General features: G+C 45.2%; 1 protein-coding gene across 1 annotated transcript in view; it reads right to left on the bottom strand.

Moving 5' to 3' along the window:
- The window catches only part of SF3B3 (splicing factor 3b subunit 3), a 307537-nt gene that overhangs the window by 125368 nt on the left and 163530 nt on the right, over window positions 1–18639 (bottom strand). The window contains exons 12-13 of the mRNA XM_033940443.1: window positions 17658–17809; window positions 5343–5498 (exon numbers count right to left, since the gene is read on the bottom strand). Coding sequence (XP_033796334.1) covers window positions 5343–5498; window positions 17658–17809 — 308 coding nt within the window. The remainder of the gene's footprint in view (window positions 1–5342; window positions 5499–17657; window positions 17810–18639) is intronic.

The following is an 18639-nucleotide window of genomic DNA, read 5'->3' as shown; positions in this document are numbered from 1 at the left end:
GGGCAGACAACTAAAAGAAAGAGAGCGATGTTGCAGTTAAGGTTTGTCAAACCCTGGACATGCCTGGACTCTGTAAAGGGAGCCCAACTTCCTTGGTACCACCGGTACAAGAAGAGGCGTTATACAACAGTACTGATTGTTAGGCCCATTAGCATGGCCCATAAGCCTAGGAATAGAATTGTATAGTTTCATAAGCAATCATATTTACCCATTGTTTCATCTAATTTGTGTTGTCAGCAAAGCGAATTGCGTCTCCCAGTATCTGTGAATTCTTTACTGGGAACTGGTTATTCAGACAGAACATTTTTATAAGCGATATTGCCTCTTTGCAAATGACACCAAAATTTGCAATAGAATAGTGAATGTTGTATGAATAGAATAAAGAAAGACCTAGTGAAGCTTGAAGAATGGTCTGAAATTTGACAGCTAAAATTTAATACTAAGAAATGCAAGGTCATGCATTTGGGCTGCAAAACCCCATAGGAACAGTACAGTTTAGGGAGTGAAAAACTTATGTGCATGACAGAAGAGCAGGACTTAGGTGTGATTGTATGTGATGATCTTAAGGTGGCCAAACAGGTTGAAAAGTTGATAGCGAAAGCTAGAAGGATGCTAGGGTGCATAGGACTCTGGTGAGACCTCATTTAGAATATTGTGTACAATTTTGGAGACCACATCTTCAAAAAGATATAAAAAGGATGGAGTCATTCCAGAGGAAGGCTACTAAAATGGTGTGTGGTCTTCGTCATAAGGTGTTTGGGGACAGACTCAAATATCTCAATCTATATACTTTAGAGGAAAGGCAGGAGAGGAGAGATATGATAGAAACGTTTAAATACCTACATGGCTTAAATGTGCATGAGTTAAGTCTCTTTCAAATGAAAGGAAGTTCTGTAATGAAGTTAAGAGGTGATAGGCTCCGGAGCAATCTAAGGAAATACGTTTTTACAGAAAGGGTGGTCGATGTGTGAAACAGTCTCACGGGAAAAGTAGTGGAGACAGAGACTGTCTGAATTCAAGAAGGTGTAGGATAGGCACGTGGGATCTCTTAGAGAGAGAGAGAGAGATAATGGTTACTGTGGATGGGCAACTAGATGGGCTATTTGGCCTTTATCTGCCATCATATTTCTATGTTTCTATCTGTTCTGTATTTGCTTGGTATCTGAATTTTCAAATACTGATAACAAGAAGCAGAACCTGGATGTAACATCCTCATATTCTGGGAAAATGTACCATCCTGTGCTGTGTGTGTATAAAACAAACCTCTCAATGTGACTGTTTTTGAAGCTCAGCTGCGGAGTGAAAGGCCCTACTGCCCAGCAACCTATCCTATGGGAATCTCTTTTGCCAGGCTGTGAGAGGGCTTCCTGGCCTCTGAAAGGCAGAATGGTGTTATTTACTTCCATGGTGAAATATATTTCTTATTCTTCTTTGTAAATAAATACTATACTCTGACATTTCTCTCTTTCACTAATAAATGCTATTTTCAGTTGTAAGAAGAAGCTAGTGTGAACTATTCTGTTTTGCCCTAAAAGTCAGTGGGCTATGGATCATAAGAACATAAGAAGTTGCCTCTGCTGGGTCAGACCAGAGGTCCATCGCGCCCAGCAGTCCGCACCCGCGGCAGCCCATGACCTGTACGGTGATCTTTGTCTGAACCCTTAAATCCCCCTTGGTCTCTATCTATACTCTCTCTATATCCCATCTCTACCTCTATCTGTATCCCTCAATCCCCCTATCTTTCAGGAATTTATCCAATCTTTCTTTAAAACCCCGTAGTGTACTCTGTCCTATCACAACCTCTGGCAGCGCGTTCCAGGTGTCCACCACCCTCAGAGTGAAAAAGAATTTCCTAGCATTGGGTCTAAACCTGTCCCCTTTCAGCTTCTCCGAGTGCCCCCTTGTACTTGTGGTCCCTAATAGTCTGAAGAATCTGTCCCTGTCTACCTTCTCGATGCCTTTCATGATCTTGAAAGTCACTATCATGTCTCCTCTGAGTCTCCACTTTTCCAGGGAGAAGAGCCCCAGCCTTTCTAACCTGTCTTCGTATGGAAGGTTTTCCATACCTTTTATCATTTTCGTCGCCCTTCTCTGGACCCTTTCAAGCATCGCCATGTCCTTCTTGAGGTACAGCGACCAATAATGGACACAGTACTCCAGGTGCGAGCGCACCATCGCCCGATACAGCGGCATGATTACTTCCTTCGTCCTGGTTGTGATACCCTTCTTAATAATACCCAACATTCTATTTGCTTTCTTTGAGGCTGCTGCACATTGTGCCGTTGATTTCATTGTTGTATCCACTAGTACACCCAAGTCCTTTTCAAGGTTGCTTTCCCCTAGCACCGATGCCCCCATTTTGTAGCTGAACATCGTTTTGGTCGTTTTGGTTCTAACTTGTTGCACCCTTTACGGTTAGGCAAAACAAGCATCTTCCAATTTTTTAACATGGCATCCCTCATGAGATGGTATAAGGGAAACTTCAAGCAATCCTTTGTAATTTGTTCAAAATCCAAGGCATTAAACAACTCAGATTCTATCTTTACTGGAAGGGCTTACACCATATAATGGATGATTTGGTGAATGATAAACTCTCTAGTGGATACCTCCTTTTAGGGAGAGGAGAAGAATCTGATGTTATACCATAGGATTCTGGGGCAGAGAGTTCAGGATCGGAGTAAGTTGGGTCCAAGAGGTATGAAACAAAATTTGTTCTTTTAGGTCTTTTTTGCTTCGTAGCAAGTCAATACAGAGACCGTTGTTCAGCGATCATCTTCGATTTACACAGGCTAACTTCTTTTGTTTGCAGTTTAATTTGATACCTTGTCAACTTGGGACCCCTGATGAAGGCGTGTTAACTGAAAAACGGACCGTGTTGGGTCCCTTGGTTTGTTAAAAGGTGGTAACATTAACTGCATTCAATTTTTGTTATAATAAACACAGTCTGCAGTTTTTCTTTGTTTTCTTTTGTGCTGCTTTCCTTACTGCAGATTGTGTTGGATTTCCTTTTTGGTTTTCGTTCTTTTAGGAGATGAGGCATATCTGGAGGAGTAGTCCTTCGATTTAGACAGACATTGATGAGAAGTCCTCTGACTGTGGTGCCTGGAAGAACTACTGTCAGTGTCTCGGTGCCAATCCAAAGTAGAGTGAGAAGAAGAGCTGTGATGCCTATGAAGCGTTAAAGGCTCAGTATCGGAGTCCCTGGTAGAGTGATGCTTGGGCTGGGGCAATACTGATGGAGCCGAGGGAGCAACTGGGACTGGCTGTGTTTGCACATAATTTCCAACTCCCTTTGAAACAGTTCTTTAATTTGTTCCTGTAAAGATTGCACCGGTACCAGCTGCTGAAGGTACAGTTGGTGCCGTCAGTGCTGCAGTGCATCAAGGTGTTGGCGATTTCAATGACGAGGCACGCTTCTGAGGACACACTTACTGTAGAGAAGACCTTGACCTCTTGCATTTGATGTGTATCGACTTGATGCTTGAGATGATGCCGATGTATGAGTAAAAAGTGAGGTATGGGTACACATATTAGCATTTTTAGGAGGTGAAGTTGCTGGTACTGTCAGAGCTAACACCAAACGGGATGCCGGTGCTGAAGCCTCCGGAGAATGATTCTTGGGTTTTGAAGGAGAAGAAGACATGGTCAACATTGAAGGGGATCAGAAAATTTTCTCCTGCTGTAAAAGCCAAGACTTCAGAAAGCACTTTTGAAGAGTGGAGAAGTGGAGATAAACATCGACCAGGTGTTAAGGACGAAGACACTGAAGGCACCAGCTGTGCAGATCAGTGATGGAAATGGCCCTATTACACCAAGGACACTTTTTAAACCACTGGAAGGCTTGGATAATGATGAGAAAATAGCTGCAGCGAGGTCGAGTAAAGCAGAGTTAAAAAAAAAATTGATGCAGCCGACCTAAAAGAAGATGGGGGGGGGAGGGAGGGGGCCGAAGGCATCGGAAGTTGAAAAATGAAAACTTCGAGGAATTCGAAAAGGAAAAAACTAATGAAACAAAATCATAAAAAGTGGCAGGAAAAATGATGGGAAGGCTAGAAAATAGCATTAGAAAATCATGTACTTCGAGGCACTCCAAGACTCAACTTCTTAGCTACACGGAAGACTAAGAACTGATGGTCCCGCGAGCCAAAGTCAGGCGGGAAGGCACTCGTGCATGCATGGTATGGGAAGTCTCGAAACTTCTAAAGTTAAAAGTGACAATACATTTTTGCTCTGTCTGTACCGGGGCTCCGTACATGATGTCACCCATCTGTGAAAATATACTGCCTGCTTGTCCTGGGCTAACTATCTTTTAATTTAGTGCATTCTAAATCTCCCGTCTTGTTTCTTAGGTTTCTAGCATTTGCATACAGACATTTCAAACAATGTTTGTCATATCTATTTACAATTTGCTCAGTAATTGGCATGGATAATTTGCAATCTTTAAAATCAGTCTGCTCTGTATTTAAGGAAACCTGATCTACTGTGGCCTGTATTGCAATCTCACTACTGGGCTGCTGGGAGCTGCAAAGGGCTGAAACTACAGACAAAAAACTTCTGCCTCAGACAAGCATGGAAACCTGGATAGCTTGTTTCTTCAGACTGCCTCTCAATCCAGCCAACCAGATCGAGACTCAACCCCCACGGGAACCCATGTGTGAAGATGGGGGAGAAAACACAGTCAGCACCAATCCTAGTAAAAAGCTGCCACAGGCTACTTAGCTTGCACTCAAGCTCTCTGTGGACAATACCTGGAGTGAGCCTTACTCCCACAGGAACAGTCCCTGAGCTCCAAGACTTAATGCAGGCTGACCAAGGAAGTGCCCTGCCAAGAAGGCTGTCTCTTGGCTACAGACTACCGCCCTTAGAGTCTGTGTTCTCTGCAGCCAGAGATGTCCCAAAACTGGGAGCCACTACAGCACCAAAAGCCTCATGACTGTACTAAAACCCAGAAATTAAATGAAAAATAAACAGGAGCAGACTAGCTTCTACCATCTCATGTGTAGAGAGTAAAACTGAGGATTTGCAGGACAGCTCTGAGTGAAGGGAGACAAAGCACAAAATGTGTCTACTGCACTTGAAAATCAGTTTACTGCAGTGGGGAGACAATGCACCTACAGATACTCGGTACAGGCCGTGTTTCACCCATGCAAGGGCTGCATCAGGGATTAATCAACCCAGGTGGTGTATAAAAACAGCCTCATCAGTCAAGTCAACACAGTAATTAGACAAAAATTGGCAGCACTCCACAGTCTGACTCTGCTGTTTTGACCATCATTCATAGGATATATATAAAGCAATTTATTCAACCAGTATGAATCTGTGGTTTGTTTGACTCCACTTACCGGGTCCATTTCAAAATAGACCAGCTCTCCCCCCGTTAACGCAATCACCACCTGTCGCTGGTTCACAGCACACTTCACAATAATCTTCTTCCCTGGAGTCTTCCATTCATTCACTCTTTTGTCTGCACGGATGTGTCTGATACCATCTGGATATACCTGGAGATTCACACAGAGAAGAAAGAATGAATAACCAGTGTGTGGTATAGTGACAAACACAGCTCAATAACATTAAGAATAAGAATACTCTCAAATTTGACAGTAGCAGTGGCTCAGATAAGGTTGAAATAAAAAAAATAATTTGCTTAAAAGTCAGCAATCCTTATACTGCCATGAGTAGGAAGGATATATAGTCTCAAACCAAAAGAGAGGAGTGCATTATAAGTATTTACTAGCTAAGATAGCACAGTTATTTATCTGTAACAGGTGTTATCCGAGGACAGCAAGTAGATTTTCTCACATGTGGGTGATATCATCCTTGGAGCCTGGTATGAACAGTGCAAAAAGTGTACTGTCAGTTTAAAAGTCTCAAGGACCGCCCACACTGCACATACACCAGTGCCTTCCCACCTGACACTGGCTTTCAGGACCATCAGTTCAGTAAAAAAGCAAAGAAGCCGACTAGGGAGGTAGGAGGGTTGTGAGAATGTCTGCCTGCCTGTCCTTGGATAACACCTGTTACATTTAGTCGTGAAAAAATTAGGACACCCCATGAAATATTCAGTTCTTTCTTAAGAAATGTTCACATATCAATGTCAAATCTATTTTTTTATTTATCTCTGGAAAAGAAAGTGATTTAATTGCAGGTAAACAACAAAAAGTTTCCTTGATTTACTCATGAAACAAGGGACATAACAGTATGCTCCCTAAGATATCCACAGAAGGAGAGAGTTCTGCAAGCAGCTCGGAACATTGGCTATTTGATGTGGAACAACGCAAAAGTGGAACTGTTTGCGGATATCTCTTCAGCAACTCTGAAACAAAGACGAGACTGTCGTGAAGTAACTAGATGTTTGCAACAGAATAGTATCTGCTATAAATGACATTATCCATTTGGGATTTCTTTTATGTTAGAAGGCAAGCTACATAAAGTTGCATCAGCTTTAGAAGTCCAACAGCTACTTATACAGGCCAAACTTTGGACCACCGAGGGAGGAAAACAGCAAAAGGAGCCATCACAACCCCCACCTATGGATCCGCCAAGTCAGAGATGGCATAGAGCAGAACAAAAAAAATAGATTACAGAGACAATGAGAATAATTGCTTCTTAGCTTTCTTATGATCTTCTCCCGATGGAGGCACTGCTGATGAAGAGGTTGACTGAGGAGTACATGTCGGTACTGAAGTTGATGCTGAAGGTTGTTTTTGCGCACTGGTGTCAGATTCAGCAGACATAGTGGGTACTCCTGATGTTGTTTCCAAAATGTTTTTCAAACTGAAGTTGTTGAGCCTCAAGTGACAGCTTTTGTAATTTAGAACAGCGTGTGCAAGAATCAGGACAGTGTTGATAACCAAGGCATTAACATACCAATTGTGTGGGTCAGTGACAGAGATAGTCCGGTTACACCAAGTGTACCGCATAAAGCAGCCAGAACGTTTTGACACTGAGGGGAACACTGCCAATGTGAAGTCAAAGGACTAAAACAGGGGTGCCCAAAAGGTCTATTGACCAGTAGATCGCGAAGGCAATGCGAGTCGATCGTGGAGCCCATCCCAGGCTCTGTGATAGTCTCGCGTTGCCTTTGCATTCTACCTGCTTCCCGACACAGTAAACAGAAGTGCCGGGCCGACCAGCTTCCCCACCCCCGACGTCAATTCTGACATTGGAGAGGAAGTTCCGACTTGTCCGGAACTTCCTCTCCGACGTCAGAATTGATGTCAGGTGGAAGACTGGTCGGCCCGGTGCTTCTGTTTACCACGTCGGGAAGCAGGGAGAATTTGGTGACGGGTGGCTTGGCGGCCTGTTCCCTGATGGCGGTGGCTTGGGGCAGGGCAGGGAGAAAGAAAGACAAAGGAAAAAGGGGGCAGGCAGGGAGCCAGAAAGAAGGGAAACAGAAATAAAGAAAGGGGGGACAGGGAGACAGAAAGAAAGAAAGGGGGACAGGGAGACAGAAAGACAGAAAGAAAGAAAGGGGGGACAGAAAGAAAGAAATGGGGCATGGAGAGAGAGAGAAAGACATACAAAGAAAGGGGCAGGGAGACAAAGAAAGACAGACAGAAAGAAAGAAAGAAAGGGGCAGGGAGAAAGAAAGAAAGAAAGAAAGGGGAAAGGGAGAGGAAGAAAAAGTTGGGAGAGGAAATGAAGCATAAAGGAGGTTGAAAGAAGGGAAGAAATATTGGATGCACAGTCAGAAGAAGAAAGTGCAACCAGAGACTCATGAAATCACCAGACAACAAAGGTAGGAAAAATGATTTTATTTTCAATTTAGTGATCAAGATGTGTCCGTTTTGAGAATTTATATCTGCTGTCTATATTTTGCACTATGGCCCCCTTTTACTAAACCGCAATAGCAGTTTTTAGCGCAGGGAGCCTATGAGCATCGAGAGCAGCGCAGGGCATTCAGCGCAGCTCCCTGCGCTAAAAAACGCTATTGCAGTTTAGTAAAAAGAGAGGGGGTATATTTGTCTATTTTTGTATAGTTGTTACTGAGGTGACATTGCAAAAAGTCATCTGCCTTGACCTCTTTGAAAAAACCCCAGAATATAAATGATAATTAACATTTTCTCTGCGTAGAATGTGCTTTGTGTTTTTTTAAATTTTATTGTTGGTAGATCATTTTAACTTGGTCATTTTAAAAGTAGCTCGCAAGCCCAAAAATTATGGGCACCCCTGGACTAAGGGGTCAAGGGAGATCGAGTAATAATTAAGCCGAAAAAGGTTTGATGCTTCCAGCCTGAAAAGAGCCTGAAGGCCCAAAAATGAAAACTGGTCAAAAATGAAAATTTTTTTCAAACAAAAGTAAAACAAGAAGAAAAAAAGGGAACGGGAGGGCAGAAAAACCGAAAAAATTTTGATGCATGTAGAGAAACTACAAAATATAGTTTCTCAGATCCACAAAAAATTGAGAACTTATGGTCCTGCGGCTAACATTGGGTGGGAAGGCACAGGTGCATGTGCAGTACAGGTGGTTCTTGAGACCTTTAAAGCGACAGTACACCTTTTGCGTTGCCATACCAGGATTCATGGATGAAGTCATTCACATGTTACAATATGTTGCCTGCTTGACCTAGGACAGGGGTGTCAAAGTCCCTCCTCGAGGGCCACCATCCAGTCATGTTTTCGGAAATTTCCCCAATGAATATGCATGAGATCTATTAGCATCCAATGAAAGCAGTGCATGCAAATAGATCTCATGCATATTCATTGGGGAAATCCTGAACACCTGACTGGATTGCAGCGCTCAAGGAGGGACTTTGACACCCCTGACCTAGGATAAAAAAGCACAGTTACTTACCGTAACAGGTGTTATCCAGAGACAGCAGGCAGATATTCTCTACATGTGGGTGACGTCATATACAGAGTCCCAATCGGACACTCTCGCAAGTAAACCTGCTTGAAGATCTTCAAGCTTGCGAGTGTATCGCACATGCACGTGTGCCTTCCCGCCCGAGTCAGGGCGCGCGTCTCCTCAGCATGGCCTCAGTTCAGATAGCTAGCAAAGAAGCCAACCAGGGGAGGTGGGTGGGTTGCGAGAATATCTGCCTGCTGTCCCTGGATAACACCTGTTACGGTAAGTAACTGTGCTTTATCCCAGGACAAGCAGGCAGCATATTCTCTACATGTGGGTAACCTCCAAGCTAACTAAAAAGGGATGGCGGGAGAGTTGGCAATTTAGGAGAACAGATTACGCAAAACAGATTGCCAAACTGGCCGTCTCGTCTGAAAAATGTATCCAGACAGTAGTGAGAGGTGAAGGTATGAACCGAGGACCAAGTGGCAGCCTTGCAGTTCTCCTCAATAGGAGTGGACCTGAGGAAAGCAACAGATGCTGTCATCGCTCTGACTTTATGCCTCGTGACCCAACCTTGCAGAGGGAGACCAGCCTGAGCATAGCAGAAATAAATACAAGCAGCCAACCAGTTGGATAGGGTGCACTTACATACGGGACGCCCCAACTGATTTGGATAGAAAGATATGAAGAGTTGGGGAGCAGTCCGATGAGCTTGAGTGCGCTGCAAAGTAGAAAGCCAATGCCCTCTTACAGTCAAGAGTGTGGAGCGCCACTTCTCCAGGATGAGAATGGGGCTTAGGAAAAAACACAGGAAGAACAATGGATTGGTTGAGGTGAAAATCCGAAACCACCTTAGGCAAAAATTTAGGATGGGTAGGGAGAACCACCCTATCATGATGAAAAACGGTGAAAGGTGGATCCGCCACCAAAGCCTGCAGCTCACTGACCCTGCGGGCAGACGTGGGAACAATAAGTAACACCATTTTCCAAGTGAGATACTTCAGATGAACCCGATTGGACCACATTGAGATTCCAAACCACTGGAGGAGGTTTGAGAGAAGGATGAACATTGAAAAGGCCCTTCATAAACCGGGAAACCACCAGATGAACCGAGAGAGGTTTCCCCTCTCAGTTGGCTGGTGAAAAGCAGCAATGGCACTGAGGTGGACTCGAATAGAAGTCGATTTGAGACCAGACTGACATAAGTGCAACAGATAATAATAATAATAACAGTTTATATACCAGAGGACCGTGAAGTTCTATGCGGTTTACAATGATTAGAAAGATGCTACAAATTGAATGGAACATACTTAGTTAGAGATTAGTGGCTAACAGTTTACGGGATCAGATTTAGGGGAGAGATTGTGATGGGAGCAGTTGTACAGATTCGTTACCTAGGTAATTCAAGAACAGGTATGTTTTTAGGTAGAGGCAGGAACGAGTGGAGATGAAGTGTATCCAACACCGCCCCGATAAACTGGAGAGATTGGGACGGACATAACTGGGATTTTGGGAAGTTGATCTCAAAACCCAGACGTTGAAGGAACAGAATAGTCTGTCGGCTTGCTGAGATAACTTCCGAACAAGACGACGCTTTGATGAGCCAGTCGTCGAGGTAGGGGAAAACCTGAAGACCCTGCGTCAGCAGGGCTGCGGCAACCACCACCAGACACTTCGTGAACACCCTCGGGGAAGACGCGAGGCCGAAGGGGAGAACACGGTACTGGAGATGGAGATTCTCCACCCGAAATCTCAAGAATTGGCAAGAGGCCAGATGAATTGGGATGTGCGTGTAGGCTTCTTTCAGATCCAGGGAGCATAACCAGTCCCCCCTCGTCCATTAGGGGGTACAAAGTCGGAAGAGAGAGCATACAAAACTTTTCCTTGACCAGGCATTTGTTGAGAGCCTGCAGATCGAGAATGGGATGCAAGCCCCAAGTTTTTTTGGGGACCAGGAAAAACCAGGAGTAAAACCTCGAGTCCAGCTGGCACTCCGGGACCTCCTCAATCGCCCGGAGGTGGAGAAGAGCCTGGGCCTCCTGAAGCAGGAGGGGAAGTTGCAACCCGTCAGAAGGAAACTCCCGTAAGGGCTGGACTGGAGGTACATGCCGAAAACGAAGATAGTACCCCTCCCGAATAATGGTGAGAACCCAGGAATCGGTCGTTAGCAACTCCCACTGCTGATAAAAATGATGGAGCCGACCCCCGATGAGCAGGGGGGAAGGCTGATGGACGAAGGACACTGACGTGCTTTGACCGGAATTGTCAAAAGGATGGCATCAGCTTCGCCGCCGCAGGCATCTGAGGCTTTGAAGGACGCTGCTGAGGAGGCGGACAAGAAAGAGGTGGGGTGGACTTCTGCGGGTAGCGCCACAGAGGAAGCTTATACTGCTTAGCAGGGGGGGCTTTCGCCTTAGGAAGCACCAGGGAGGCAAAAGATCTCTCGTGCTCCGAAAGGTGTTTCGCAGCCACTTTCGTCAAAGAGCTTGTTCCCCACACATGGGAGATTTGCCAGGTGATCCTGCAAATTGGGGTCTATGTCCACGATGCGCAGCCATGGCAAGCTATGCATCACCATCGCAAAGGCCGTGACCCGGGACGACAGCTCAAAGGCGTCGTACGCGGCCTGCAGCATGTAGAGACGGATGTGGGAACAGTGTCTCCAGAAGATGCCGAACGCCGGCTGACGGCGAGAGGGCAAGTCAGAGAGGAAAGACTGCAGGTCCTTCAGGCAGTGCTTGAGATAAGAGGTGAAAGTAAAGTTATAATTAAGGACACGGTTTGCCATCATTTAGTTCTGGTAGAGCCGGCGACCAAACTTGCTCATCGTCTGACCCTCCGTGCCCGGGAGGATGGCAGCGTAAACTCTGGACGGGTTAGACTTTTTCAGCAAGGACTTCACAACCAGGGATTGATGAGAAAATTGCGCTTTTTCAAAACCCTTACATGGAACCGTGCGGTATCGAGATTCCATCTTGGAAAGAATGGCCGGAATGGCATAAGGAGTTTCTAGGTTCCGGAAGAAAGTCTGTTTCAGAACCTGATTGAGAGGAAGCCACAAGGACTCCTTAGGAGGATGGGGGAGTTCCAATTCATCCAGATATTCCTGGATGTACCGGGATTCAGACTGGAGGTCCAGTTGAAGAGCCTTACCCATGTCCGAGACAAACCTCGCGAAGGAGGAGGTCCGAGAGGAAGAAAGGACCTCGTGAGGTGACGAAGACCCGGAACGTCGAGCCGCCAAAAAGGACGAGGATGCTTCCCTAGAATAGAGAGCAGGCATGTCCGAGTCTCGAGAAAAGGACAGAGGGGACATCCTGCTCCGAAGCCTCGGTGAGGTAGAAGAGCGCCCATGTCACAACCTACCAGGGGAATAGCCTGGAGTATGAGGAATGGGAGAAGAGACCAACTTCCCCAATGGCTTCGAGGGAGGGGTCCTCGACCTTGAGCCACCTCGGCCCGGGGAGACCAACGTGGAAGGCCGCCTTCAAGAATGAGAGGTGCGTCTCGATCGTACCGAAGCCTCGAAGTGCCTCGAGGGCCGTGGGGCAGGAGACCTATCCCGGTGAGGTGAGTCCCTTGGCCGCTTCAAGGGCGGAAGCCTCAAAGAAGCGGCGTCGGAAAGATGCTTTGACCAAGGCGCACGGGTCGGAGACCCAAGCCTCGAAGTAGCAGGAAAGACCTACTGGAAGAGAGCCTGTGAGACCGTAGAGATTGCACCCGAGGGGCAATGAGCAGGCGCTCAGGCTGGCCTGCCAAGATCGAGGTTGAGGCAGGGGCAAGCTGGCCCAGAACCGAGGAGATCTATGTTTTCAGGATGGCCTTCAGCATGTCCTCGAACATCGGCACCGAAACCATTGGATCAGGCTGTACAGGTGCAGCAGTGCGCTCCAACAAGGACGACCTCGATGAAGAGTATTCCTGTTGTGTGGAGGCACGCTTCGAAGTAGATCTCGTCGGGGCATGGCCCACCACACTCCCCTGAGACTTCAGGGAAGGCTTCTTCGCTAGCGAACCTGAGGGAAGAAGAGGTCACAGGTTTCATCGGGGCAACCACCGAAGCCTTGGTGGACGAGGGTGACTTCGATTAAGTCGAGGCCGAGGCCCTCGCCGGGGCCGAGGTTGGAGTCGAGGCCGAGGTCGCCCTGGCCGCTGAATCCATGGCTCCAAACAACTTGATGATTCGTGCCTATCTCCGACAAAGTGCCCGCGGTTGAAGGGTAGCACAGCGCGAGCAGGACTCAGTCCGATGATCGGCTCTGAGGCACTCAATGCACCAACGGTGGGGGTCAGTAATAGAAATCACCCGACCGCACTGAGTGCACTTTCTAAATCCAGTGATAGGCCAGGACATAAGGTCGGAGTGTTGCTGCAGTCGTGCAAGGCTTGTCGGCCTAGTTGGACCCGGGTCAAAGACGATGAAAAGTTTTTTTTTAGAATTGGGAAACGCGCCACACAGCGACTCACCCAAAAACAAAACAAAAATCGAAGCAAGCCGCGGTGCTAGAGGCACTCCGATCTCACAGAGCAGAGGAACAGGGCTTCTGGCTCTGCGGAAAACGAAGAACTGAGGCCACACTGCGGAGACGCACACCCTGACTCGGGCGGGAAGGCACACTCACAAGCTTGAAGATCTTCAAGCAAGTTTGCTTGCGAGAGTGTCCAATCGGAGCTCCGTAGATGACGTCACCCACATGTAGAGAATATGCTGCCTGCTTGTCCTGGGATAATTATATTTTTCCAGGTACCTGGTGTCGGTCTCTTTTGACAGCATAGGAGATGGACATAAAAGCTACCTCTGTCTTGCTTACACTTTTAAATATCTCAAGAGTGCCCTAAGCATATCTAAAGGTTGGAAGCTCTTGAAATCCTCTCCCAAATCCTATCACTGGAAAGCTGGCAAAAAAAGCATCTAATGTGAAATGCCGCTACCAGCTTGGGGAAAAAAGACTCTAACCATTTTAAGTGAAGCACCTGCTTCTGAGAAATGTAAAAAGGCTCTTTACAAGAGAGGGCTTGCAACTTAAAACCCTTTCTAGCAGAACAAATCACCACAATAAAATCAAACTTTAAAATCAAATTCTTCAGGGATGCTTTCCTAAAAGGCTCAAATGACACTGATCCCAAGACCCTGAGCACCAAGTTAAGGTCCTTCTGGTAGTCCCTTGGGGAATTCTATACGCAAGGTATCCAAATCCATTCCCAGTTATCCAGGATTTGCAGAAATTAAACACTTTTCTCACCATGTGCTCCTCCTCCTACTGATAGACACAGAGTACCCCACAGCTACATCAAAAAGCCAAGCAACCACATTGCAACAAGGTAACAACAAAGGAGGAAGCAAGGGGGAATCTTCGTTCTGCTCTGCAATAAATAATGGAGTCGTAAGGAAAAGATGTCAATCACTCCACCCTGGACTGTTCAGGATGCACTTTATTGATAGTAGCACTATGTAGACTCGACACCGAAAGTGTTTTGGCAATAATGCCTTTATCAAGAGTCTATTAATCCATAAAAATAAAACCATAGAAGATCTTTTAATAAATACTGCACAATAATACTAAATAATCTAAATTAAAAATATACTAAAATATACATAAAACTAATAACGGAAACATTCACAATAATCTGTCAAAAAGTAATAATAAATAAAAAAATTGTTAAAACTGAACATAGAAATTGATGATAGTTGACCAAGGAGACCTAAAGAAGTACTGTATATGGGTGAAATTATAAAGGTATAAGTGAACCACTAGTGTGAAATATTGAAAGTGAATCGTGTTGATTATGTGAATTATACAGATAAGGTGAAGCATACCTCTGATTAGAAATCACATCATGAAATGATGAAACACTAACTATAACAGATGCTGAAAAAAAATGATTTTAATGAGAATTTCTTTTATAAACTATATAGAGATAAGTTATCAAAAATATTATAAGTAGAAGAGACATCAGCTTTTAGAATAACAAATATAAATATAAAATTATAAAACTAATACCAAAGCTGTTTTTAGAAAAAAAGAAAAACTACATAATCTCCAAATACAAAGAAACATCACAATTAAAAACAAAGGTAAAACCTAGTAAACCACTAAATAATAGCAATAAATGGAGTATCCAAGGAGGGAGGGGTAAGGTGTGTGTGTGTGGTGGTGGGGGGGGTTGTTGGGGATGTGTGGTTATGTGTGTTTGCTTGGATGTGTGGTAGATCTGGAAGGGGGGAACGGGCACAGATAGATGGGAGAATGTTTGGGAGACAAGGGATTGGGAAGTTGTCAGGTATGCACAAAGGGATTCAATTCCTCAAAGGTTGTTTGTTTATTGTATCTACTAGTCATTAAGCCCGTTACATTAACGGGTGCTAGAATATATGTCTGTCTGTCTTTCTGTCTCTCCCTGCCCCTGTGTCTTTCTTCTTTTCTTTCTGTCTCCCTTCCTCCCACTGTCTGTCTTTCTTTCTATCTGTCTGTCTCTCTCCCAGCCTCCTATGCAGCAGCATTTCTCTCCCCCCCCCCACTTCCCTGTGCAGCCACAGCAGCATTCCCTCCCTCTCCATTTCCCTCCCTCCACACCTCTTCCCTGTGCAGCAGCAGCGTTTTCCCTTCCCCCCTTTCCCTTCTCACGGTCTAGGCAGCTTCTTTAGTCTGTTGCCGCCCCTCCCCTTCCCTTTCCTTCCCGACAAACCTGCCGACTCCAGCCTGCAGCACTCTGCACACGCTGCTTCGGGGCCTTCTACTGCCCTGATTTACTCTGCCGCGTCTCTGATGATGTCATCAGAGACATGCCAGAGTAAATCAGGGCAGTAGAAGGGCCCGAAGCAGCATTTGCAGAGTACTGCAGGCTGCTGGAGTAGGCAGGTTTGGAGTCGGAACCACGGGAAGGGGGAGGAACGGCAAGACGTCGGGAGAACTGAGTTACCGAAGAGCAGGGAGTCCAGCAATGGCGGCCAGTGCTGCGAGTGTAGCAGGTTTGGAGTCGGGACCACGGGAAGGGGGAGGGGCGGCAAGATGTCAGGAGAACTGAGTTACCGAAGAGCAGGGAGTCCAGCAATGGCGGCCAGTGCTGCGAGTGTAGGTAGGAGCTGGGGACTCGCGCATGTGCACTCCTGCTTGGCCACGGACCTACAGAACATGGAACAGGGAATACAGAACACGAAAGCAGGAGTGCGCATGCGCAGCTAGCGTTTTATTATATAGGATTTGTGAATTGTGGTTAATCTCACTAAGTAGCTAAGGTTGAATTGAATGTGGCCACCTTCAATGTGGATGGCATCCACTCCCCGATAAAACGTAAGAAAATTCTCACTTGGCTCAATAAACAACATATAGATATTGCCTATCTCCAGGAAACCCATTTAACATCCACAGAACACGAGAAACAGGTAGGGGATGTGGGCTACTCAGCTTATAATGGGCAACAGCGAGGAGTTGCTATTTTGGTGCAAAAGCAACTGCCCTTCAATATCCACAAATTGATTCAGGATAAGGAAGGCCGGTATGTCCTGATGTTGGGTGAGGGTTTAATATATTACTTTGCAATGTTTATGCACCCAACACTTATAATCATAAATTTTATTCTATTCTATTGAGCATTCACTATCCATCAACTTCTTGGGGGGGGGGGGGGATTTTAATATTACAGCATACCCAAGCTGGAACTGTTCACCTGCTAAACCGATACAAACAAATTACACCGAGGGGCGAATTTTCAATGCCAACACTTAGCAATAGTGGATGCTTGGAGAACCCTCCAACCGTTCGATAAAGAATACACTTTCTATTCTAATCCACATAAACTGTACACAAGATTAGACTAGCTTTTGATGTCACGGACCTTATTTTCACACATTGAGGGGAGCACACCATTGAGGAGATTTCACTATCAGATTATTCAGCAGTGCTCCTAATGTTGGGGATTACTGAGGATGCTACTGGAGGTTCCCCCCTGCAATGTATTATGACACTGTATCATAAATACGTCCATGCCCATTAGTTGGATTATGCACACCACAATGATTTACCTGATGTCGGACCTAATGTGTTTTGGGAAGCTTCCAAGGAAGTCTTATTTGGGACAAACTATAAAATCTAGCTGACAAGTGTAGGCACCAAAATGCAGCCCTTGTGGATCTCAGGACTCAATTACATGCTTTGAGAGGCACACACTGAACTCTTATGGCAGACACAATGATACAATGCATTAAGGGTAAAGAGCTCAAATTGATGCTATTCTGGATCAGAAGGCACGTCAAAATATCTATTTCCAGAAATTTAAGCTCTACCAATGGGGTGGATAGGCGGGCAAACTAATGGCCAGCCTAATAAGGCCGTATAGGAAAAGACAGGACATTAGATTTATAAAAACTAGCCAGGGAGCATCTCAGATATTGGAGCAATTTGTCACCTATTACAAGACTTTATATGCTCGTCAAAAGTTCTCCCCTTTGGATAGGGACAAATTTTTCCAGGAGATAACTGAGGATCCCCCCCCCCCCCGACCTGAACGCTTTCCTCTGACATTGGCTTTGACATCAGAGGGAAGCTCTCTGAGTAGGCTTTGGTGGAGGGGGCGGGGTGGACGGGCGGAAAGGATCCCCGTCAGCAGGTTGGATGGAGGCCAGGGAGGAGGGATCCCTGGCAGTGGCTTTGACGGGCAGGCAATATCCTTAGTGGCGGCCAGAGCGGTGTACCTCCAAAAAGTGCCTCGCATACCCCTAAGGGTACCAGTACCACGTGTTGAGAAACACTGCCCTAATGGAAATGTTTGTAACAAGTTTAGGCAGAACTCTTCTACAGGGAACTTCACTAAAGCTCTACTTAAGAAGAAAAAAATGTTCAGTGCCGAGAACTGAATCAGTGCTTACCTGTACCAAAGCATCTTCCCCCAGCAAAGAGCAGGACAAAGTAGGAGTGGTACCCAAGAAGCCAGAGTCTGTTACTTCCTCTACAGTCTCTCCAATGGAGAGCACCAGAGTGGCATTCACGAAAGAAACAATGATATAAGCATCATACTCATCTAAAATAAGATGGAAAAAGATGGAAAAATTAAATATATGTTCATATATTTATTTTGTTTGCAGAAATATGCTACAACTGAAAATGTAAACATTGCAATGTCAAAAACACTTGACATAACTGGATCTTACATCCATTTTTTATAGTTTCTGGTCACATATCAATCTGGTTTGAGTACTTGTATCAAGTTTTAACATCAACCAATTTGTTATTCAGCTTCAGTAATTTACTGATCAAATTCACATGCATCCAAGAGATTTAAAAAATTCCAGAATAGTATTAAAACTCTCATTTACCTCACTTGCTATCACAACTAGTACTCGTTATGCCATTTGACTCTGCATTTCGTTTTATCAATTGATTCTATGCTCTTTACTATACTGCTATTACAAACTCCCTTTGGAAGTGTCAGATCCACACCTTTGGCAGTGTCAGATCCACAAACCCCTTAGTTGATTTTCTTGACTCAAAGACCAACATCCTTCCTGTTTTCTTATTCAATAGTGTTGTGAACAGCTTAGTTTAATTCATCTAAAATCTAACTAGCATCAGGGCAATGCAATGTGATAAAAGATGCATGTAATGCAGAAGCTCTACAAACAGATGCCAGTTAATTCTACAGTAGGTTACAGAAAATTCAGCAACCCATAGCAAACAGGCTAACATACTCAAAGATAAAGTTGCTAATTTAAGTCAGTAGTTATCACTCTATTTCTGAATGGGCTAAGTGCACACAATGGGTACGTGGAAGCCTTAAGCTTATCTAGCTACAGTTTTCAGAGGGCTAAATATACAGAATAGTAAAGACCATGGGCCATAGAGAAGCACATA

The sequence above is a fragment of the Geotrypetes seraphini genome, chromosome 4 (assembly GCF_902459505.1).
Source record: "Geotrypetes seraphini chromosome 4, aGeoSer1.1, whole genome shotgun sequence".
NCBI lineage: Eukaryota > Metazoa > Chordata > Amphibia > Gymnophiona > Dermophiidae > Geotrypetes > Geotrypetes seraphini.
Note: the sequence above shows the minus strand (reverse complement) of the source record. Positions and strands in the feature narration are given on the sequence as shown.